At 41.7% G+C, this 24731-nt stretch overlaps 1 protein-coding gene across 1 annotated transcript in view; it reads left to right on the top strand.

Moving 5' to 3' along the window:
* The first annotated feature begins 3706 nt into the window (after positions 1 to 3706).
* The window catches only part of CELF2 (CUGBP Elav-like family member 2), a 311231-nt gene continuing 290206 nt past the window's right edge, over positions 3707 to 24731 (top strand). The window contains exon 1 of the mRNA XM_088526296.1: positions 3707 to 3774. Within this exon, the coding sequence (XP_088382422.1) occupies positions 3722 to 3774 (53 nt within the window). The 5' untranslated portion in view covers positions 3707 to 3721. The remainder of the gene's footprint in view (positions 3775 to 24731) is intronic.

The following is a 24731-nucleotide window of genomic DNA, read 5'->3' as shown; positions in this document are numbered from 1 at the left end:
AGCAGCCTGCCCTGAACTTTTAGGCCTCCCTTTAATCGATAAAATTTTGTTTTACACCACATTCCCTAGGGAGAGAGAGTTTTCACAGTAAAGGAGCCCTGTGGTTTTCTTTTTTCCCCAATAACTTGATATTGCTTTGTACGGAGAGCAAAGGAGACAACAAGATGGGGGTTGGAAAAAATGCACTGAGACCATGCTAGGAGGCTACCTTGTGGCCTATAGTTGCCTGGTGGCCCAGCTGCTGGGCATCCTGACTATGATGTTGAGCTTTGACCAAACTTCCTTGTCTCTTAAAATATTTTTAATGGGATAAAGGAGAGAGGATTAAATAACTGCTCCAAACTGCTTAGTGCTGTTGGTTTTTCTTTCTGTCTGATGCTATGAAATCCTCAGCCCAATAAGTTTTCCAATAAAGAAACATCTGGGAGAAGACAAACTCTCGTTAGGACTTGAAACCATTTTGCTATTGCTTGGTGGCCGTTGCTGCTTACACTTTTTAAAAAAATACTTTGCCCTGTCCTTGACCTTCCAATATTTGCAACTAGCTGATCTGGAGCTTTTTTGACTATGCAGCTGTCTAAACTAAGGCCCCTGACATTGCACTGAGACCCTTTTATGCACATATGCCTATAGACAAGTATTACTTGTAGTAGCATGCCAATATATTTAATTTAACATGACTCAAAACCTCGAAGGCATGTGCTTCTTTGTCATATTAATGGAGAAATGCTCCGCTCTCGCTAGCGACACGGTCAGGACATGTTGCTGCAGGAGAGCCCCAAGCTAGGCGGGACGCTGCATTTCAGCAGGTAGAGAAACTTTCCGAGCCGCTGCCTGCTGGCTCGCTGTACTCAGTTTGCCTAAGTAATATTTTACAGATGTGTGCTCCATTTCTTGGCAAATGAGCTAAAGATCATAGGAGATTTCTCCACTTGGGGCATAAAAATAAGAGTTTTGGAGACAAAGCCTAAACCACAACAGAACAAAACAATTTAGTTTAAAGACAGGTGGGAGTGTTGCTAGCCAAGCATGATAGTGAAAATAATTTAATAATTTTGTAGTGTTTTTTGTTGTTGCTGTTTGATTTGTTCCCTCCTCCTATAGCTACATGCCATATAAAATACGCAAGGCTGTTTTGGAAAATCCACTGCCTGTTGCAAGTTTCTCTGGGCTAAACTTAATCTGCCCGTTTTATTTTTAGAAGGTTCAGAGCTGCATTTTTTTTCCAGTGTTGTAGAAAGTTGGCAAAGAGCCAGCCAGGTCCAATGAAATGAAGACTGGGCTTTTTCTTTTTTTTCTTTCCAGAGATTAAAAGTTTAAGAATAAAATAATAAAAATGATGGTATAAATTGCGAATGGGAAAGGAATAAGAATCTATGGTATTATTTTCATGCAGATATATGGGAAGAAAATAATGGAGTGTTTTCAGAAGGAAGGCAGCGAGTTATGCAAAAATGTGTCTACGGAAAGTATAAAATACACTTGTTAGAGATAAAATTCTTGAAACGGAAAGAGTTTGTGGAATTAGTGGATGAATAGAGTAAGAGATGCCCAGAATCTCCATGCAGCAGAGCAAAAGTTTGGCACTGACCTGAAGGGGAAAAGTGGATAAATTGTTTCTCTTGGCCTTGGTTTCTCACATTGTCGGAGAAACATTGGTCCTCCACCTCATGTGGTTAGTCCTTGAGGTCCACAGCTGTGGGAACATCCTGCTCTCGTGCAAAGCTCTTCTTTGCAGGTCACCAGGAAAAAATATATCTCTCCCTTCCCATCTCAAGGTGTGATGATGAGCAGACACGATGGGACAAGGACCTCGCGGGGACTTGCACTTGACTTGAGTTGATGGGACAGTTTATTTTATTTTTTTTTTCCATGAAGCTTTTGCTGTTTCAAGCCTGCTCATTGATGTGAAATGCTCAGTGAGAGGTTTGCAGGGGCAAATATGGGAATATAGATCTAAAATGAGTGAGTGTAAGAGGTAGAGAGAGGCCAGGGAGCTATACTCTCCCCAGCCTCATGTGGAACATTAATCTGTTTAATGGGACCTGCACTCTTTTGGGAAGAAGAGCTGCTGCCTGACCTCCTTTTGGTTCTTTCCCAAGACAAAAGTAAAGATTTGCTCCACTCTACAAAGAAACACATGACAAGTGGCCACCAAATTTCATTTTCCACTGCCAGATATGCAACCTACGGAGCTCAAGTAAATCAGTGTATGGCCCTCAAAGTGTGTGGAGGTGGGTACGACTCTCCTTTACGTTTCCATCTGCCCAGGGGCTATTATCTCCTAGCTGCTCTCTGCCAGACAGAATGGTACCAATCAGAGGCTTAAGGCCTTAAATTGGGAAGCAGTCTCCAAACTTTATTATGCTTTACTACTCTGCTGAGTGTCTGACCACATATATATATGTGTAGGTGTATGTGTAAGTATATATAATATATATATATATAATATGCAAAGGCTGCTTTTAACTTCCTTATTGTCTTTTTTCTTTTGGGAACTGGTGGCAGAGAGGAACTACCAGCAGATGCCTATCGTATAAATAGCAAGGTGGAAGTGTCTGTCATTTAGGGTAGTTTGGCCCTGGCTGAACACTTGTTAGAATATGGTTTTGGTTTGATTTCAGAGTTTTAATTTGGGATTTTCCAGAAATCCCAATGAATTGGTGGCGCTCAAGGCTCAGGTCACTAACAGAATGAATGGAGAACATTTCAAGGAGTGGGGAAATACAAAGGAGAATATTCAAATGCAGGGAAATCAACGTCAAAAGGCATTCTAAAAACACAAACGATGGCACTCAGGTAGGATTTTTGTTTTGTTTTGTTTTGTTTTCTAAATAAACACACACCAACAGAGCAGTATACACAACTTCTCAGATCACCATAGTGATCCGGGGGCGAGGCGTGGTGGGGGGAACGCTCTATTATTTATTTTTCAAGGCGCAACAAAAAGAAGAAACACATTTAATGGAGCTAAATAGCCCCTTCACTCCCTTCTAGATATAGAAAAGGGCTACTTCTGCCCCTGCATTATTAGGCTTTTTATTAGTCTCCCTTCACAACAGTCTTGCCATAAACTGTGCCGCTCTCAGTCATGACTCTAGCGCACAAGCCTAGGATATTTAAAAAAAAATAAAAGGAGGGAGGGAGGATGCTGCATTCAAAAGGTTTGGAATTGCCTTTTTTTTGGGGGGGAGGAGGGGGTTGCGTCCGTTTGTATGTATGGAAGGGAATGAGAGGGGGAGGAGGGAAGGGTGGGAGAGGAGTCGCGTTAAAAGTCCCTCCTTTAAAAGTGTCCAACTCCACCCTGTACAGAGTGGGTGCAAGGGAGACCCACCAACAACCTTCCAAAAAATAATAAAAATACATATATAGAGAGAGAGAGTGAGAGAGAGAGCTAAATGCAAGGCTGGGAGGTGGAAAACCCAGCCCGCCAAAGGAGGAGGCTGCCGCTCGCCGTGAGCTGCCCATGAGCGCAGGCGAAACGCGGGAGCTCGCGGGGAGCTCGCGGCCTCTGCGGCGAGTGAAGGGCAGATTCGGGTCCACGCTCGCTCAGCCAGGGCTTTAAAAGGCATCAGGAGTGACGCCAGGACGAGAGCTCCTTAGGCAGGGAAAGGGGAAGGACGGAGTGCTCCCGTCGCATCCCACCGCAGCGGGCTCGCTTGCCCCTTTTTTCCCACCCCTCCTCCCCTTTTAGTATTATTTTTTAATTTTTATTAATACAATGGTGTCTATAATCTCTGACTTGGATCCTCTGAAAAGCTGGAAAGTTTTAAGGTAGGCCTGTGTTTTTTTCCTCTTCTCTATCGTCCTTTTACTCCTTTTTTTTTTTTTTTTTTTTTGGATTTTCCCCTAAATTAACTGGTGCTTGAGTTATAATCAAAATGTGAGCCTTGGGCTTAAGGAGCAGAGGAACTGCTGGTAATTAGAGCCCCTTTAAGATAGGGAAAACCTTTAAGCAGATGTTTAGAGAGACCCGAGGGAGGGTGTGTGTGTGTGTGTATTTTTTTTTTTTTTTCCCCTCTCTTTTCAAATATACTTCAGTGTTACAGTGCAGGAAGAAAGTGTGGATTTTTTCTTTCTTTCTTTCTTTCCAAAAGAGAGATTGCTCTGTAAATTAAAGTTTATAGTAGGGCTAGTGGCAGTTGAAGTTGTGGAAGGATTAACTCTCTGCTTTCATCACGTTGCCTTGTAGGGGGATATGCGGGAAACTTTGCAGCAGCAAAAAGCAGCATGAGGGTTGATCGGGGAGGGGAAAATACGCTAGGAGGGAAAAGGAGGAAAAATGTACTGGTTTCGTTTTGTTGTTGAATCCTTCCACAGTTGGTTGTCCCTCTAAGGCATATGCTTAAAAGTTGCTACTGATTTTATCCTGGCACTTTTTTTTCTTTTTATGATGAAAAATAGCAATTCAAACCAGATAAGGGTGGTGGGTGAAAATGACTACAGCAGCTATTGAAGCTGCATGCTGTTAAAAGACCAGGCTTAAGGCTGCTCTAATTGTCTGACTTTGCCTAGGGAGAATCCTGAAACCTAGTAAAAAGTTTGTTGATGGTTTGCAGGAGGGTCACTAAAACATTTGAAACAGCTGGGAAAATAGCTGGTGACATTAGTTAAGCACATAGTTTATCTCCCTCTACTCTCTTGAGAAGCGTGAGGCTGCATGTAGTATGTTCAGGCTGTCATTTAAAAAAAGGAAAAAAAAAGTGTAAAGTGTTGGGATTTGGGGAGGGGATGGGATTGTTATTGTCTTGCTGGAGCATATTTGAGCTTCTTAGTGCAATATTTTAAGGACCTTAACATGTCTCGAGCTGCAAGAGGAAAGCTGAACCCTTCAAAACCAGACCAGATAGCTTAATTACGCTGTCAAATTTTTCTCATACTTGCAGAGCATTGAATTTCATTTTTTTTCCTCCAGAACCTTTACATTTCTCTGCCTGCCTTCCAAGACTGAGTGTAGGAATATGGGCTAAGATACTTTACACTTGTCTGCAGTGTGAGAACTGGCACAGCAGTTTTACTGCAAGTTCAGTGCTTTTTTCCTCCTTGAATCACTGAGTATGGTTTTTTTCCCTAAGCTAATAACACCCAGATATTTAAAGATGTCTGTGCAGATGTTGACTCAGCCTTAGTATTCAAAGCAAGGAAAGGCTGACAGCAGGTCAGGAAGGCCAGGGTGGCACATGGTAGGCGCAGGGACTCGAAGTATGGCTGAAGTTTCCCAACTCCTTGAAGTGAGTGTGAATTCTGGAGACTGCAGCTGCACAGAGAGAGCGGATCCATGAGGTGGTTAAATCAATTTGCTGTACACTTTCTCCTGAATAAGCAGTGTATATTCATACCAGCAAATGCTGGACATACTGGGCACATTCTCTGCAGGATGCAGAGGGTTAAAGGGCAGCAGCCAATATAAACTGGTAACTTTAAAAAAAAAATCACTAGAAGTCAACATGCAGCTAATACAGCTTGTGATTAGTAAGCTATAATGAAGTTTTACCTTTCTTACCAACTTTACCGTCTCCTCTCCAGGCCAGTTTCCAGCACCACAGTTTGGTGTCCCTGGGTTTACTGTTTTTAATGTTTTCTCACCAACATGAAACAAGGGAACCTGCAGTTAATATTTACAGGAAATAGAGGAATTGGCCTGTCCATCCCTCTTAGGTGACTCAAAGCCACTCCTGAAGACACAAACACAACAGTAAATGGAGGAGAATGACTTGAGAGTGGTGTCCTATGTCAGCAAACCTCAGGATTGGTTCCCTGGGTATCCCCTGTGACTCATTCGCTGTTTGAGCTCAGGAAGTGTGGGTTCGATGAGTGGACAGTGAGGTGGATTGAGAACTCGCTGGATGGCAGAGCTCAGAGGATCATGATAATTGGGGCCGAGTCTGGTTGGAGGCCTGTGGGCAGTGGTGTCCCACAGAGGTCAGTCCTGGTCCCGGTGCTGTTCAACTTGTTCATCAACAATTTGGATGAAGGTACAGAGTGCACCCTCAGCAAGTTTGTGGACGATACAAAACTGAGTGGAGTGGCTGACACTCCAGAGGGCTGTGCTGCCATTCAGAGGGACTTGGACAGGTTGGAGAGTTGGGCAGAGAGGAACCTCATGAGGTTCAGCAAGGACAAGGGCAGGGTCCTGCACTTGGGGAGGAATAACCCCAGGCACCAGTACAGAATAGGAGTTGACCTGTTGGAAAGTAGCTCTGCAGAGAGGGATTTGGAAGTCCTGGCTGACAACAAGTTGACCATGAGGCAGCAATGTGCCCTCGTGGCCAGGAAGGCCAATGGGATCCTGGGAGCAGCAGGAGGAGTGTTGCCAGCAGGTCGAAGGAGGGGATCCTGCCCCTCTGCTCAGCTCTGGTGAGGCCACACCTGGAGTGCTGGGTGCAGCTCTGGGCGACCTGGTATGAGAGGGGTGTGGAACTTCTAGAGAGGGTCCAGCGTAGAGCAACAAAGATGATTAAGAGACTGGAGCATCTATTGTATGCAGAAAGGCTAAGCGGGTTAGGCCTCTTTAACTTGGAGAAGATTGAAAGGGGGATCCTATCAACATGTACAAATACCTGAGAATGTAAATAGGATGGGGTAAACACTTCTCTGTGGTGGCCAGTGACAGAACCAAGGGGTAATGGGTGCAAATTGAAACACAGTTTGAAACAGGAAGTTCCATCTCCATATGAGGAAGAATTTCTTTACTGTGAGGGTGACTGAGCACTATAACAGGCTGTCCAGAGAGGCTGTGGAGTCTCCTTCTCTGGAGATCTTCCAAACCTGCCTGGATGCCACCCTGTGCCATGTGGGGGTTGGACTAGATGATCTCTAGAGATCCATTCCAACTTCATCCATTCTCTGATTCTGTAATTCTTACCTGGGAAAAAACTGAAGGAGGCAGGTTTCATGGAGAGGGGGCAAAATAATTGCACTGGTGGGAGCTGCTAGGGACAGGAGATCTCAAGGGCTCTGAGCTGTGGTTGTGCTCTTTACCTGCCCCTTTTGCCCCCATGACCCACTTGGTGCAGCTCTGAATAAAAGCACAGGGAAATGTATAGAGCAATTAAAGTGTATAAATATATACATACACACACACAAGGCAAGATGGTACAGAAGAGTTTATGTCTTTGCATCCATGCTTGAGGTAGGATGGTTTGAGGGGCAATATCTTCTGGGAAGTCTTAACACTCATTTGAGTCGTGTCAGGGTGAGAGGGAGAGGATGTCACAGTCTATAAAAGCAAAGCTTCATGTTCAGAATAAAAGGACAACAATAAACAGAAACTTCAGAAAGTGTTCAGAAAGCCACTGGGTTTCTTTACAGCGTTCTGAACATTTAAATTTTTAGAAGGTGCACAAGTAAATGAAGTATTTTCTAATACTGTTAGAGCTCTCATGGACCTTCTTTTCCTCCTGTTGTCTCTCTTCAGAGAAGCTCCCAGGATAATATTTACGCTCTGACATTAATGTAGTTCTGTCTGATCTGCCCCTATAGATTCCTTCTTGCTCTTCATAGCATGACTAACCTCAGTATGGTGTTGGGGAGACTCCATGGAGGCGGAAGAGTTTGGTAAATCTTCAGGTCTTTTTAAAACACACCAGAACCTTATTTATCTGCAAACATTCCACGCTCAGCCAATTCTTGGTGAATCCAGGAATCCATGGCTCCAAAGCAATGCAGGAGTGGGGACATAGCCCTCCTGATGCATCAGATGTTTAGGCATGAGCTGCCATACCTCGAGAGATGTCTTTAATCAAACACTTTTCTTGCACTTCTATAGTCTGTTTTTTGCTCCTCATACATGGCAGGACATATGCACCGGCTGAGCTTCTCTCCCATATTTTGCATCCAAAAATGCCAAGCACAGCACTAGAAGTTACCTGCATTGCCTATGCAGGGAAGACCTTCCACATCTTTGCATTGTCTTTGAGAGAAGTATTTAACATTTCTATGCCATATTCCTATGAGCAGGTTTTTCCCAACTTAACTTAGTGAAGCCAAGGTAAAAAGCTGAGTGAGGAGAAGTTATTTTTTCACCCTGGATAGTGGTTGAGCTGAAGGCTGTGAAGCAGAGACTTTTGCTGTAGTGTCCTGCATACCTAAATTTCATGAGCCCTATTAAGTTGCTCAGTTCAGCTTGGCTGGCTGAAGTGTGCAGCTTGCATCTCCTGGAGGGCCACATCTCCTGCTTGGGTTGAGGAGCCCCTTTTCAGGCTTTCCTAAGCAAATGGGCCCTCTAATGGAGCAGACACAACCAGCAACAATTAAAATGTTCTCTTGAAGAACCCTTTTCCTACCCCACAATGTCAAAACAGCTGTAAATAGCTTGGCTTTTCAAGGGACGACTGCCTTTAATGCTTGGCTAGTCAGTCCAGGAGGAGCAATTTCAGGCTTGCTTAGTTGGTGTCTGTAATACTTGCTCTTCCAGACAAGTAGTCCCCTCTCTGCACCCTCTTCCCGTGACTGCCTGCAAATTAAGAGAGGGCAAAGAGCTTCAAAGTGCTTGAAAATTAGGGGGAATGGCAGGGAGCACCCACCATGGCTCAATCCCAAGAGTTTAGCATTCAGCATTGGAGTGAAACCACTCATGGTCACCCCCAGCACAGAACTACTGCTCAAAAAAGGAAAAGAAAACCCAACTGGTTCACCATATGCTTTACTCTGAGGACCTAAACAACGTTGTCTCCACCCACTCCTCAAAACTGAAATAAAACAATAAAAAAAATCCCCTCAAGTTTGGCCGAGGGACATAGTGCTGGAGTCCATCACCATGAAATACAGATAATGGAATTTTGGCCATCAACAGAGAATACAAATTCCCTCATAATTGCCACAATATGCTCATTTGGAGAAAAAAAAAAGTAAGCAAAGAGGGTGTGTGTATCTTTCAGTAACTAAAAACACATTGAAGGAAGGGTTTTCCAGTTAATCCTTTCAAAAATACATTTCATGTAATAAACTGCATTTAATACTAGTGAGGGTCACAAAAGTTCCAAGCAGTCCTACAAATGAGAATCACCAGGAGGAATGGCAGTTGTGAATATATTATAATGTACATAAAATATGGGCAAGCAGACATAGTTTGGATTCTTCTTCTCAATCTAAACATGTAACTCCTCAGTGAGTAATAGTGGGGTGAAGAACTAAAGCCAGCTCTTACTGTTTTTCTTTTTCTTAATCATTGTTTCATCTTTTATATCTCTGTTTTCTCTATGCTTTCTGGAGGACAATACAGGCATTTTTTTGTGGTTTGGCTTAGAAAGGCAGGATATATGGGGTGATTGAAAAAGTGAAGATAACAGAATATGGAAGATTAGGAGGTAACACTCTCCAGCCTCTATTGTTGGTGACTGAGAAAGTCATCTAGTCCACTTCTAAGCCAAAGCAGTTTTTCCCTTTGTATCTTTATGTTCTCCTGATTAAAATTCAATATCGCTCTTTCCTGTAAGCGGCTATTCTCCGCTGTTTTACTAAAAACAATCCCCTTTTCATATCAAGCCTGTACACAAGCTCATTACATCATGTTCATTCGGACATGAGTTCTTAAATCTTCCAGGTGCTTTAGAGGGGATTTAGCCATCCAATTCCAATGAACATTGTTTTACAAAGCGGTTTACTCTGCCGTTGCCGCTATGTTCCTTTGCCTGTTTAAATTACTCTAACCCCTAAAGAGCTTCACATCAAGTTACTGCCTCAGCAGTAAGGATGCCTAGCAAGGAACTGAGAAGACAAGTGTGTAGTAATTCTCTCCTAGCATCCAGGGATTTGCAATGCAGAGACTTTCTCTGTCAGAAGCAATGTTCCTTTCTCCATTAATGCTTCTTCAATGGGTTTGTCTGGTTTGTTTTGAAGTTATATCTTTCAGCCCATGTAGACTTTGAGCATCCACAACATCTTGCAGTGAAGAAGTTGTGAGAGGGAGGTGGAACTTCTAGAGAGGGTCCAGTGTAAAGTGACAAAGATCATTAAGGGACTGGAGCATCTATTGTATGACAAAAGACAAAGCAAGCTGGGCCTGTTTAGCCTAGTGGAGAGAAGATTGAGATGAGATCTGATCAATATGTATAAGTACCTGAGGGGAGAAGGTAGGGAGGATGGGGGCCAAACTCTTCTTGGTAGTGGCCAGTGACAGGACAAGGGGTAATGGGTACAAGTTGAAACACAGGCAGTTCCACCTCCATGTGAGGAAGAACTTCTTTCCTGTGAGGGTGACAGAGCCCTGGAACAGGCTGCCCAGAGAGGCTGTGGAGTCTCCTTCTCTGGAGATCTTCCAAACCCGCCTGGATGCCACACTGTGCCACGTGCTCTGGGTGTCCCTGCTGGAGCAGGGGGTTGGACTAGATGATCTCTAGAGGGCCCTTCTAACCTCAACAGTTCTGTGATTCTGTGATTTGACATGCTGGTTGCATCTCCGCTGACCAAGTGGTGCATTGGAAGAGCTGCTCTTGGGTGAGGTTTTGCCTTGCGTTTGCATGCTGGGTGATGCAGTAAGCTGCACCAGCCCACCACTACTTATTGTCAGTATGATGAAGCATCTCCCTCTAGTCCCTGTGTTGGCAATAGATGGGGAGGAGAAAAAAATCTTTAATTGGAGGTAAGATTGAGACCTTGATCATGTTTTTTTTGTACTTCTCTGAACCTTTTTCCCGTCTACAGGAGAGAAAGGGGAACAGTAATTAAGAATCTGAAAGCATCTGGAATTTCTCCTTTTGTTTCCTATTTTATTCTCTGGAGATTCCTAACATTCAGGCACCAAGTTCAGATTTGTTTCTGTGATGGGATTGTGGGACATGCAGTTTCTGAATCCATTAGCACTTCAAAATTTAATTCCTGACTGGTGATTAGTCCCATGCAGTTACACTCATGCATGTGTTGTAGGATATGAGTAAAACCATATTCTTGGAACCAAGATTTTTCTTATTGGCATCACTCTACTCATCTTCACTTTCTTCTACCATTTCATCTCCCAGGTAATTTGGACTCCTGATGTGCTTTTGCAGATCTTCACAGCTGTTTCATAGCTAACTTGTGACAACTTTTGAGCTTTGTCTCCTTGTGCACTGGGTGGAGTGGAAGTAGGGAGGAAGATGTCTCTAGAGAGCAAAGGCAACCCTGTAACAGAAGCATTACACTGGGCCTTGAGAGAGAAGGGTGCGATTACAAGCTTTTCCCAACTTTTGAGTGAATTTGGATCATTCAATAAATCTCTGCTAGAAGTGGACTCAGTAATACCTGTCCTAACTACTTTGACTACGAGTTTTTCATGGCTGTAGAGACTCTTCATGGTTTGCATAGAACTCATGCCTGTGCAAGGACTTTCTAGCACCCACCATAATAAAAATAAGTTAAATTAAACCAGCATTCGGCTCATTTGAGAACAAGTCATTCCTTACTGGTTTACTGAAAACCCATAATCAGCAGGTTTTTCTTTGCAAGGGACCTCTGAAAAAAATCACTCTAATTTCTCACATGCGCCAGCTTCTTTCCCAAGTAGTCTGAAGTTGCCTGAAGCCTGGTATCCAGAACCAGGACACTGTCTGTCTACAGAGTACCGAGTTGGAAAACTGCTTAGCTGTCTGTGTGATGCTTTTTTTTTTTTTTTTTTTTCCCTCTCAATAACCCTTTCTAACTATTTCTTTGCATATTCGTACCAGCTGCTATTCTTTATCAGCTCCCTCTCTAAACCCAGTTCCTCCTGTGGAATGCAGTTCCTCTCTATATACCTGTTATCTCTGGTCTCATAGCTATACATTTGAATAATTCCTTTTCATAGCTTCATTCCTTGCTTCTCTTTATTATTCTGAATTTCTTACCCCTTGCACTGCCCCAGTTGAAATGCACCTGTGTGTTTCACCCCCTTCATGGGGTGACGCTTCTGGCACGTGGCATTTTCTCGGTTACTGATAATGGCCAGTGTTCCCCTTGGCCAGCATGTTAGCGTGCAAGTAGAGCAGGGTGGGACTGTTTCAGCAGGTCTTACTGTGGTGTTGCTTCAACCACGACTCAGGAGAGATGTGTGAAGGACCAGCTGCATCCTGCAATGGTCTCGACTTGCTTCAGAGGATTTCTTCTAGCCTGACCCAAGCAAGGGATCAGAGATAGGGATCAGGATTGGAGTCTCGTTTCTAAGAAATGTGTTATGCTGAGAATTGCACATACCTATGCTTAATTGCCAGGCTCTCTTTTGGAGAGCGCAACAATTTAAAACTTGGATTTTTATGAGCTCTGAAATAATTTTGCTTTGTGGCATTACAGAAATTCTTAGCATAACCTAAATTAGCCTGCCATCCAATTTCTTTTGCATGAGCTTCTGAGCATGCTGCTCCTGACATACACTAATTTGCACTAATAAAAAGCGCCTATGAATTGCATTTCTGTGTAATTTTCTCAGACCTTTTTTCCTTGATTGTGATTGTTTTGCCTTCTCCGCAAGTACTGAGAAGATCCTTCGTCACAAACGGAAGAGGTTCCTTAGTTTTTTGCCTTTTTTTTTTTCTTCATCCTGGAAAGTCCATGTGTCCCTGGCATGTAGAGTTTGTTCTGACAATTCATTATGGGTTACTTGTTCTTGAAACCAACCCAAGCTGACATCAATACATCACTTTGCTTTCTGGAATCTTGTTTATCTGCAGACACTGATTTTGGTTTTCCTTTTCTTTTTTTTTTCTTTTTTTTTTCTCTCCAACTGAGATGTAAAACTTAAGGCTTTATAAGGACAGAAGTTTTGGGAGGATCCTGTGATTCAGTAATCATTTGTCTCTCTTGTTGAATGGGTGGATTTGAGATTATTGGAAAAATCTGCTATGTCATCTGTGCTAGACTTCCTTTTTTTTTTTCTTTTTTCTTTTTTTTTTTCCTGATATCACCTTACAGAGCCTGCAGCTGGTGATCCTCAAGAAATACTTTATATATGCAAATAATTCCCACCCGATAGGAAATTAATTACTTTGTTCAGGTAGCTTTACTAGAGTCTTCTGGAGTGGAAGACTGCTTTTTAGAATTTAACTTTTTTGAACTGCAGACTACATTTATCATATTAAATTAGTGAATCAGTGAAGCCAGAACTTAGATTGAGTTGGAAATCTGAGTATGATTTGGAATGGCTTGAGTAAGCATATTCCACCCAAGAATTTGTATGAAATTAGGGAAAGGCTGAGCCAAAATTCAGTTTGAAAATTAAGGGCGGTGACAGGGGAGTTTTTTTTATTATTATTATTTATTTGGTTTAAGAACTGTAGTTTTAAAGAAAGTTCTTGGGTTTCTATGTCCCAAAGAAAATGGTGATATGTCATAGCAGGGACTCCAAAAGAGAGTCTTTAAACCTGTGGTTGTTCCAGTCCTGAGAAACATGTTAACCTAATAGCATTTCTGCATGCAGAAGAGGTTATAAATGTGCAAATGAATCCATGCATGGCACCAGCGCCCTCCTGTTATGCTCATCCTGGCACTGACACATTCCAGGTTGAGACTAAATGGCTCTGCAGATTGTAACTATATTTACCTTCAAGCATTTGCAGGATGAAGTTGGAGCACTTCTCCAACTCTTAAGACTAATCTTTGCTTTAAACAATGATGCCCAGAGGTGGTTCCTGGTTACTGGTGACTTTCTGCATGACTTCTTCAAGCGGAGAAGTACTGGATGCCTGACTCAAACAGTAATTGCTGGCAGGGTCTTTTATGGGACTTTGGGGGTTGGACTTGCAGCTGTTGTGAATGGTGAAGTTCTGTTGAACAAGACTTGCTGACTTGCTGGAGTACTGGAGAGTTGGTCTCCACATATTTAAAAGCAGAAAACTTTGCACCTTTTTATGGTCTTTACAGACTTCTTATACTAAAAGCTTCTGCATCTAAGGGGAAAAAAGTCTTGGTTGGACACTCGCTCTGTAGATTACTTTCAGTTTGCTGAAGTCCAGTTGTACTCTGACATCTAGACTCTAAAAAGCTCTTGGGAGTAATATTGCATTATGTTTTAATTTTGTAGTCATCTTCTTCCATACCTAAAGGAAAAAAAATGACATAGCTCTAAATTGTTGGAAAGACACAGGGTTTGTCGTATCACAGTTTTTCACTACCATTTTGGCACAAAGTTTCATAATATTTTTGTAGCCAAGATTTACTTCTTTATTCCTGAATAAGCAGTTTATATCTTTAATCCAGGCCAACTTTGTTCCCACCTGTAGCTCTGGGAGTGTTTATAGGGCAGGCAGAGCTGAATGCAGAGTACACAGAGAGTTGCAGCCACATCTATGGGCAGGGCTCTGTTTGCCCTGTGATTCATAAAATCTGTGCTTAGTGAGTATTCATATCATATAAGCAGCTCTCATGAGTGAAATTTGTTGTTAGGGGAAGCCACAAAACTGGCTAGTTTGAGGCACTGAATATTTTCTCTCTTGTAACTTTACTTTTCACAAGAATTTAAAAATAGTCTCAGTCATAGCTTCTCCCATCACACAAGAAAAAACAAGTACTCATTTACTGACTAAGAGATTCCTTAGTTTAAAAGTACCCCCTCTAACAATATTTTCTGTAGGGGATTAGAGTCTGAGGTTTTCTGTTGACGTGCCTGGGATGCAGTTCTGCACTTCATATTCCTCCTTCTGTAATTATTACCTTTACATGCGGTATAGCCTTACGCAGCACAGCATCTAACAACCAGTTCTTCCAAAGACAGAACAGCACAAAGATCATACCATGTGCCTGGATTAATCTTATTGTACTAATTAATTGCCACTTTTTTTCCTGCTGGTTGCTATATATTACAGGCCTGTATCTTGAATGTTGTAAATTCAGTGTATGAATTAAAGTTAAGCAGATACTATGAAAATAGTAACCACAGCGGGAAAATGGAGCTCCATTGATGAAAACAAGCCATGTATACAGCAAGCCTGTGCTCTGGATGTGAAATAGTGCTGGAGTCCAAGTTGCAACATCGCAAAACACCACAGCTTGAAAAAAATAATGAGTTCTGCATTTCATTTATTTTCTCCACTTACCAGCAGCCAGACCACACAGGAAGTTTGCACAAATCCACATGGTAAAAGGGAAGGGGGAAACAAAACTCATCCACAGCAGGTTGGGCATGTCTTAATATTTTTGGAAACTTGGTGTAGTGCTATCAAACAAAATCTCCTTTGCAGGGATGAGGTTGTATCATCAGTGCAGATCATGCTCTTTCAATTTTATTATCAATATTTTTAGTGATGTGAGCTTCTGCAACAGAGCAGTTACCTATATATGGTGTCTTCAAACCCTTGCAGCAGTAGCGGCCAATTCTGAATTCCTTGAGGATGATGATAAAGATAGGCTTTGACAGAGGGTTTCCAGAGATCGTTAGCTAATCATTTCAGACATAGAAGGACTTCCTTATGAGGAGTGTTTGTTGAGGGAGGCAAAGAGCTCTGCAGGGTGGAAAGCACTTCTTGGAAATAAGGGGCTAGGCTTTTGTCACTTGAATTTTGTTAGAATACAAAGAAAGAAAAAATGTCTTGAAGAGATTTGAGACTGATAAGCTGTGAGACTGCTGGGTCAGAAGATACCATGGTGGCAAATGCTTTGAGCCGAAAAAGGGGATTTATAAGGATGATGAGAACATCTACTCTTATATTCTTCCCCATCCATTTTAATCTATCTAAGTCCTCACACTTTGGCCAGCTACTCTCTGAGATTGGGAAGAATCATTCCTTATTTGGCAACATCTATATCAGTTTTTGGAACCTCTTGGGAGAAGGTCATATAAAACAAACTACTGTTCAGACCCCACAAGACAATTCCTGTGTTTTACTAGAGTATTAAAATCCCACTAATTGAATTTTCTTTCATAATACTGAATTCTATCTGTATTTATTTTCTCAATGCAATGCCTGAGCCAAAAGACAGACATATCTTTCAAGGTTTTTGTAGTGTCTTGTTAAAAAATACACTTTTAAAGAAAAGTTTCATATGTGATATCTTAACTGCCTTCTGTGCCAAGGAGTTCTGCAAGCTAGTTTTGCATTGCATTAAAATAATTATCCATAGTTGTTTGAACTTCATGTACTCGTGGATAGGTAAATTGTATACATTAGCAAGCCAGTATGTGTCCCTGAATTGTTATGGAGAAGATTTGCATTAGGAAAATGTACATTTCTTCACGCTTCTTCCCATGATAAAAATCTCCAAACACCATAGCACCACTGCCAAGTGTCATAGGAACACCGTGTAAATTACGGAGTTACAAATTTGATAGCATAACCAAATGTCTGAAAGAATAATATCATATTAGTTGCATTCCGCCTGTAAGCCTGCTCTGTTTTAACCTTGATTTGTGTGGCAGCTCGCCATACCAACAGCTTGTGCATGGTTGATTACAAACAACTTTGTTTTAATGTAACAAGATTCTCATTTAATTCCTGAGAACTCGGTGCACTGGTGATCAAAGATAAATTCAGATGTATGCCCGAGGGAAAGCATTTTGATTAGGCTGACCAGGAAGGATGAGGTCGTGACTTCGAGATCATGCAATGTTTTGTGCACTGCAATGATGCAAACTTTCCAAAGGCCTACCTGAAAATACATAGATGGAGAATTGACTTGGGTGCATAGTGAGCCCTGATATTACTTGGACCAGTTTGGATTTGAACTTAACTTTCCTCTGAAATGATTTATATGATCAGTTACATATATATATATATATATATGTTTATTTATTTCATAGCAAAGCTTTATTCATTTGGGATTCTAATTATTTTTCATTTTTGTTATCTTTCAACCTGAAGTACGAAAAACAGAATATTCTGGAAGAACTGGAATCTTGAAATCTGATTTTCTCTGAATTTTGTGTCTTGGTCGGATTCTGTCATACTGAATGAGATCGAAGATCAGATTGGGCATTTGTAGCTCTCCCATGAAGCTTGGGCTGTTTTCTTGTTTGTTATTTTTTAGTATTTCTGTGATTGCTGTTTTTAATTTAAAACAATTCTTTTTGAAGGGCCACATCTAAGAGAATATCTGCCCTTACCTAGCTACCTTTTATCATGAAACTTCAGCAAGCATAGTGTCACAGAAGCTAGCCAAGAAGCTCGAAAAAGATGGAAGGAACTAAGCTAGCACATGTAACTGTACTTAGAATCATAGAATGCTTAAGGTTGGAAGGGACCTCTAGAGATCATCTAGTCCAACCCCCCTGCACACACAAGGTCACCTAGAGCACGTGACACAGGACTGCGTCCAAGCGGGTTTGGAAGATCTCCAGAGAAGGAGACTCCACAACCTCTCTGGGCAGCCTGTTCCAGTGCTCTGGCACCCTCACTGTTAAGAAATTTTTCCTTAAGTTCCTGTAGAACTTTTGATGTTTCAGTTTGTGGCCATTTCCTCTAGTTCTGTCAGTGGTCACCACTGAAAAGAGGCCAGCACCATCCCCCTCACTGCCTCCCTTGAGGTACTTATACACACTGATCAGATCCCCTCTCAGGCTTCTCTTCTCCAGGCTGAACAGGCCCAGCTCCCTCAGCCTCTCCTCATAGGGCAGATGTTCCAGGCCCCTGATCATCCTTGTAGCCCCGCGCTGGACTCTCTCCAGCAGCTCCACATCCCTCTTGTACTGTGGGGCCGAGAACTGGACACAATACTCCAGATGTGGCCTCACCAGGGCTGAGTAGAGGGGCAGGATCACCTCCCTCGACCTGCTGGAGACGTTCTTCTTAATGCACCCCAGGATCCCATTGGCCTTCTTGGCCACGAGGGCACACTGCTGCCTCATGGTCAACTTGTCGTCCACCATGACACCCAGATGCCTCTCTGCAGGGCTGCTCTCCAGAAGGTCAGTCCCCAGCCTGTACTGGTGTCTGGGGTTATTCCTCCCCAAGTGCAGAACGTTGCACTTGGCCTTGTTGAATTTCATGAGGTTTTTCACCGCCCAGTTGTCCAGTCTGTTCCCTAGTAGGGGAAGAGAGGTTTATTTTATTTGGAAACCAGTAATACCAGGTTAGTTCTACAAATGTCAGATTTCCGAGGTTTGGTTACGTAAGCATCATCCTGCATTGAACCTTTGAGTGGCTCTTAGATTTGTGATGAACTGAATCAAATCTCAGGGATGCGTCTTAACTTAATTATGCCAATAAACTCTGCTACTTTGCACCTTTATGTTCTTTCTTGGCCAAGTAGTTGCTTTTGAGCTCTTGTCTGAATACCTGCTTTCAAGCGTTCCCTCTTCTCCTCCTGTGGAAAAAAAAAATCATTTTTAGCTGAGGACAATAGCAATATATACCATGAAATTTAATTTTCCCTGCAGTGCTGTCAATGTGGCAAAAAAGCAGGAATAACATAGACACCTTCATTATGAGTTTGATATTCCTATATTCCTAACATTGGGAATTAGGGCATTGCTCATCTCTCCAGTATTGGGGAACTTTTAGGAGTAAAAGCAATGAATGCAGCGTTGCTGCTTTTCGTAGCTCCTTTGCTCCTGAAAGAGATGCTAAGGTGAATGGGGATTTCAAGTTTATAACTCACTGGGAAAACACACACACTCGCACATGTACAAAGATTTTTAAGGTCAAGAGTATCTGATTTGGTCAGAAAGCAAAAATACATGAAATATGATTTTAATATAATCACATAGTTCTGTTTGTTCTCTCCCTCTTCAACTTCATTGTGCAAGATTTGAACTCATTTTGAGACTTACTTTTTTTTTTTTTTTTTTGAGGTTGTCAGTCTTGGACTGTCCATGAGCTTTCTGGACAGGAACTCTGCTAAGATCTCTGGCCATGTAAGACAACTGATTTCCCCAAGTCTCAAGTGAACTTGACCAAACAGTCACTTCTGCTTCAGTCATGGTATTTTTATTTTGCACTGAGTCTTGCCTATTTGCTTTAAAAAGATTTCCTGACTCAAACTGGAAGCATCGCTCCTGTTTCTTACTGAAATTTTTCACTGCTCTCAAATCCTTGCAGTAGAGCAAAAGTCCTGTCCAGCTTCCCCAGAAGACCCCAGAGGACCTCAGATCCCCAGGGTTTTTGATGGTATGCTTCAAGGAAAGAGTAGAGTTCACTTAAACCATTTTAACTTTAGTTCTTTCCGATCCTCATGTTTACGGCTAATAGTTTTGAAGATCTGTTATTTATAAGGCTTCATACCAGTGGTAATCAATCTTTCTTGTGGGGCCCCAGATTATGTGTGAAGGCAATGTATTTATGTTTTTATTTGTCCAAGGAGAGCCCCAGCCAAACCAAAGGCCTGCAGAACCGCACAGTGCTGGGTGGGGATCGTTTTTTGTTTAGCTCTGTTTGTCCTGGAGATTGTTAGGCTGAGCTATTTGTTTAAAAGAAACACAATGAGAATTAGAAGTCTATGGCCAAGTTTTCAAATGATCTTCTTGCTCACTGGCACTCGCTGAGCCGGGAAAAGTGATGGCTTGCACTTCAAACATCCTTCGTGCTCTCAGTTTTTTGGAATTTGCGTTCCTGAACAAGCCTGGCCTCTTGCCTATATCCTCTGACTATCCTGAGCACTAGATTTTTTTGATCTCCTCTGTTCAAAAATGAGACATTGGGATTTTTTAAAAATCTTTCTTATGGCAGGCAACTCCTTCAAGGTATTAGCCATCTTGAAGTGTTGTTGACTTTAAAAAGCATTGGTGATTGGATTGCACGCGGGCATGTAAAATACTTGAGATTGGGTGCCTAGTTTGAGGAGATCTGCTTTCTTTAGGGTTTTGAATCTCTCTTATCACTTGTCCTCCATGAATCTCATTTGTTTCTGATACTGCATTCAACTTTCCTCTGAACTTTTGCTTGGCAAAGGATCATGTTTGCTTGTTTGGGGCAGGCCGAGTTCTCCCACATCGCTTGAATTTCCTGATATTCTTCAAAATCACAGTGGTTTACGTGGGAACTTTGCCAATGTTTTAGACTTCAAATAGTGATAGTAAGATTTGTGTGCTCATTCGAAGCTTACATAAGGCTAAAGCTAATATTTGTGGGCATGATTAAACGGGTTTGGTATTTTGGAGGGGAGGACAGGCAGGGATGGATCTAGCTTATGAGTTATGCTTGCAGCTTTGTGGGGTTTCTTATGAAATGTAGCAGCAACTCAACAGATTATTGAGCAGAGGGAAAGTTACGGACACACATAAATCATCCTCCTAATTTAAAGGAGTTTATGCAGTAAAAGTGTCATATTTATACACAAATTCAATATCGTCATTTCTTTCCAAAGCAGGTGACTGTAATGAGGTACTTGCAGAAGATGAGCCTCTGTGTGTCCGATGGCTGCTGTAAGCAAAAAAAAAGTCATGAGCACTAAACAACTCCAGGAAGTTGGGGTGTGCAGGGCACATATCCAAAAAAATGAACTTGTGAACTGTCCACCACAAGCCTTCTACTTGTTCATGCAACAGGTTACAGGCCAGTGGTAAATTCTGCTATCATCTGGGCTATCCTAAATAAAAATAAAATTAAAAATAAAATAAAAAAAATAAAGAGAACCACCAATCAGCATGCAGATTATGTACTTTTTTTTTTTTTTTTTTTTTTTTTTTGCATAGACTATTGTATTTGGGAAAGTGGGAGGTTTGGGGTTTCAGAAAAGTGGCTGAAAAGACGAGTTCCTGGGAAGAAGTGATCTTGGAGAGGAGGAAACACAAAAAAAAGATGGAGGAGATCCAACCTGGGAGAAAGAGTTGCAATGTGGGTGAAGATCCTAGACACCAGGGGTGGGTGGAAGCGAATGCCAGGGGATGTCTGAAGACCTCAGCCAGTGATGCCCGAGGAGGTAAATGTGAGAACCCTGCCTAACTTTCTGTCCAACCTTCTCTGACCAGCAGTAACCTCCTGGCACGGAGGGAGTTTGAGATGTTGTAACCATAATGCTGCTGGGGGGTGATTGTGTGCGATAAATCAAGTAGGGTAAAACCACGTCTTGTCAGTTCTTGAACTCCAGTATCCACATCCACTGCAAATCGCCACGTTCTCTATCTCACCCCAATGACAACTAAGGAAGAACCTACTACCACTCTGTCCCAGCTAGTTCAGTTAGTGATTTCTTTTTAAGAACATCAAACTTTCTCTTTGCTTTTAAAGTGCTGGAGTGCTTTATGAAGTTCTTCATGTTCTTCCATGTGACTAACTGTATCAGGAAGAAACATTCTGTTGCAGGGTTTCTTTTTCTTTTTTTTTTCTTTTTTTTTTTTTTTTTTCATTCTTAACAAATACATTGTTCATACTCCAGGACATGCTGATGTTTTCTTTTTCTTTTTCCAGAAAGCCACTGTGTCTACATAATGTAGATTGGTTACTATGATTGTAAGTCTGGATGTATTAAGGTGCTGCTTAGGTGGTGGTGTAGCATTCTTCAAAGCACAAAACAAATTCTGGCTCCTAAATGTTAGGGATTTAAACGTGTCATGCACATATATGCAAGCACACAGGATTCAGACTCAACAGTGTTGTGGAATTATAGTAATTCTCTAAATAGCATTTATGGCAGGCTGTTGTACTATAAGTAGCAACTTAATCATAGGTATTTCCCAGAGGAATGGTGGTTGTCATTTCAATGCCAGACCACTTCCCAAAAGCACAGATAAAATATCTAACATCTTAAATTAACTAGTTCTTTGTGAAGAGCTGCTAGGATTCATCATGTGTTTCATGCATTTCCTAACTCAGCTTTTGACCAAGAGTGAGCTTATATGGTGTTGAATAACATATTTCACTTTGAGCTCACAAACCTCACTCCAATCATTTGGAAACAAACTGCACCCTCTCTCTTTCCTCAAATAACATCAGTGGCTTGTTAGCACTGGGAAGTGGGTGCTTGGCGAAGGGAAGCGAGGCAGTGACATAATTGGTTTCCTCTAAATAATATGCAAGAAATGAAGATAGTTACATTTGTTAGAGAGAATGGAGATAAACTTTCTATGCATTGATCAAAAGCTTTCTGATACAAATTACTTGTGTACACATTTTGCAGCTAACCGATTTTAGGACAGATCTGATTTCTTTTTTAAAAAAGTAAAGTAAATGAGAAGCTATTTTAAATGGCTTAATTTTGCCCAGAAAATGCATGCAAAAGTAGATGTAAAACCCTGGTCTCTATCTTGCAAGCTGGAATAAGGGGTGATATATTTACTTAGTATTTACCTATCTTCCCACAGAAAGCTAATAAACCATTTTCCACTTGCCTTTCACAGGTTTCTGAAACTCCTCCTACCGCCTTGCACTCAGGCCGTTCTGCTTGTTCCTTGCCTTTTGGTTTAGGTGCGCCTTCTCCAGCCTCTCCTCTTTATAGCCTTCAACACTTATAGTTTGAAAGGATAGAGGTAAAAATCCTTCTTCCCACCACCTTTGATCCCTCACTTTCTGCAAACATTAATTGAAATTATAACTCTAAACCACAAGTTAGAGCAGCATCCAGGTGTCAGAGCCCATTATACCACCCTTGGGGTTGATGACCAACTCCCAAACCAACCCTGTCATTAAAAGCAGAACAAACTTGTCTCACAGCCAAATAAAACCAAGTCAGATTTTTAAAGTACATAAATATATGTCTGCCAGGAATGACCACTTCAGTCAGGTCAAATAATGCTACTGGGTAACCACAAGCATGGATCTAGTACTGTATTATGTCAGATTTTTTTGTCTTTGTACAGACCTCTGAAGAGGACACTTGTCCTCATGTCATTGCTGACTGGAGGATTGACCACAATTTCTTTCTGTTGAACGAAGACACTAATGCAACATTTCCTTGAGTTTGCTGGAGAGAGGAGCTTGCTGGGTTTTTTGTTTGCTTGTTTGTTTTATAAGGTCTCGAAACTGAATGAGCCATAAGAAATTGGTTCTCAGAGCTCAGAAGCAGTAGAAAATCAGCTTGGAAATGATGTTCTTTGTCTATTTGTGATAGCTCTGTTGCAAATGGTCTTGGTCATGCCTCTGTCAAGATATATCATGGGAACATGTTGGAGCATTCATGGTTTGGGATCGTGTTCACACTCCTTACTGTCCCAGGGCAAAGCAGACCATTCCTTTTCCTATTTTACAGTGATTAGCAATGTTCTCAAGCAATTACTGGTTCCTTTGAGTTAAGTGTGGTTCACAAAACCTGCCAGGAACCATAGTAAATATTTGAACAGTTTACCAATGTTGAGTTCTGTGATGCTTCTTTTTGAAGAGGAGGGAAAAAAAAGGGGAGGGGAGGAAAGAAAACCTGTTATCCATTTTCAAGTAGATCAGGTACATTCAGATCTAATAAACTACAGTGAGCTTGCTGTGGACTGGCTGTACTTCGGGCTTCTGTGCTTTATTTTCTCACCTGTAAAAGGAATCTGGCAGGGATGATGTCTTTACAGATACATTATTAAACAGAGGGACAGTCAGCAGCTGCTCTACAGCCCACTGCTCTGAGGTATGCATGTGCAAAATAATATATTATGCACACAGGTTTTTTTGTTAGTGCATGAAAACGGTATGTACTGGCGGATGCAAGGGTTTGAAGTTACCAGTACTAATGTAGTAGTTGTACCACATCTCCTTTCCATGACCACTGGCTGGAATGTTTTTTAAAAATCTGCTTTCTCAACTGCAGAATTCACGAAATACTTCACTCTGCAGGTCCCAACTAAGTGCTTAGTGCAGTTGTCATTTGCAGGAGTTAATTGATTGAGAACTCATTAAAAACAGAAATTAGATATAACTGTGTGTTCACTTTCTACTTTGTACAAACAGGTCAACAAGAGAACAAAACCTTTATGAAGCTGAATTGATGAACTACTTCAAAACTAAGAGAGGCTATAAATGTGCTGTAAAAAAACAGCACAATCAACATTTTTATACATGCATATTTGGGATATCCAGGATACATTCCACGGCATACTCATCATAAAAATCATGTATGTTCACTCCCTCACCCCTTCCTCCCCAGGGCTAAGACCTCTTGTTGAGCTGAGAAGTTTTTTCCTCACGTGTTGATTAAGTGCTAAAAGCAAATTGGTGATAACTGCTGGTCATGACAGCTCTTGTGCAAATTCTTGCCAATGGCAATGCTAGTTCTTTCCTATTCTCTCACCTACAGCAACCTTTGGATTTTAATCATGGGCCCCAAGCAGAAATTGTCAATTAGATGGAGCCTTGTGGTCGTCTTTGAATAAATGTTCTTTAGCAGATAGATTTAATGCCTTGCCACTCTATTCCCTGGGTTTCTATGTGCAATATACCTTCCATATACACTAAAATGAAGTATCTTCCTGGGGAAAAAAATATATATCCAATCACCCACCAGATAAAGTGGCTACTCTGCTGAACTCCTGAAAGAAATGAGAAGGCTTGATGAATGCCTTGAGGCCAAAACAATGATTCTCTTGCTGCTTTCTCTTGGAAAAAAAAAAAAAAAAAAAAAGATAGAAAATCTGAGTTATTTCAATTTAAACAGTACAGAGGATTGCAGTAAAAGAGGCAGAGTGGTTTCTTTTATCGCATCTACATTTGATCAATGTTTCTTGAACAGTTTTGTCCCAAGTGGAATAAGGGAAACTGGGATCTTCTATGTAACTGGTAACAAATTATTGAAAAGTGGGGCAGGATCTGTAAGGATGCAGGGAGAGTCGGTTCGTTGTCTGCTGTGAGCTCGAGGGATGTGCTGGATGAAAACACAGCCCAGCTGGGTTTCAAGGGATGATTGCATGGATGGAGACTCTCACATCTGAAATCCAGGTGGACAAGTTGACCACGAGCCAGCAGAGTGCCCTTGAAACCAAGAAAGCCAATGGTATCCTG

The sequence above is a fragment of the Tinamus guttatus genome, unplaced genomic scaffold, assembly GCF_059628265.1.
Source record: "Tinamus guttatus ecotype Peru unplaced genomic scaffold, ASM5962826v1 Tinamus_guttatus_pri_ptg000245l, whole genome shotgun sequence".
Classification (NCBI taxonomy): domain Eukaryota; kingdom Metazoa; phylum Chordata; class Aves; order Tinamiformes; family Tinamidae; genus Tinamus; species Tinamus guttatus.
The sequence above is the reverse complement of the archived record's forward strand: the minus strand, read 5'-3'. Positions and strand labels throughout refer to the sequence as shown.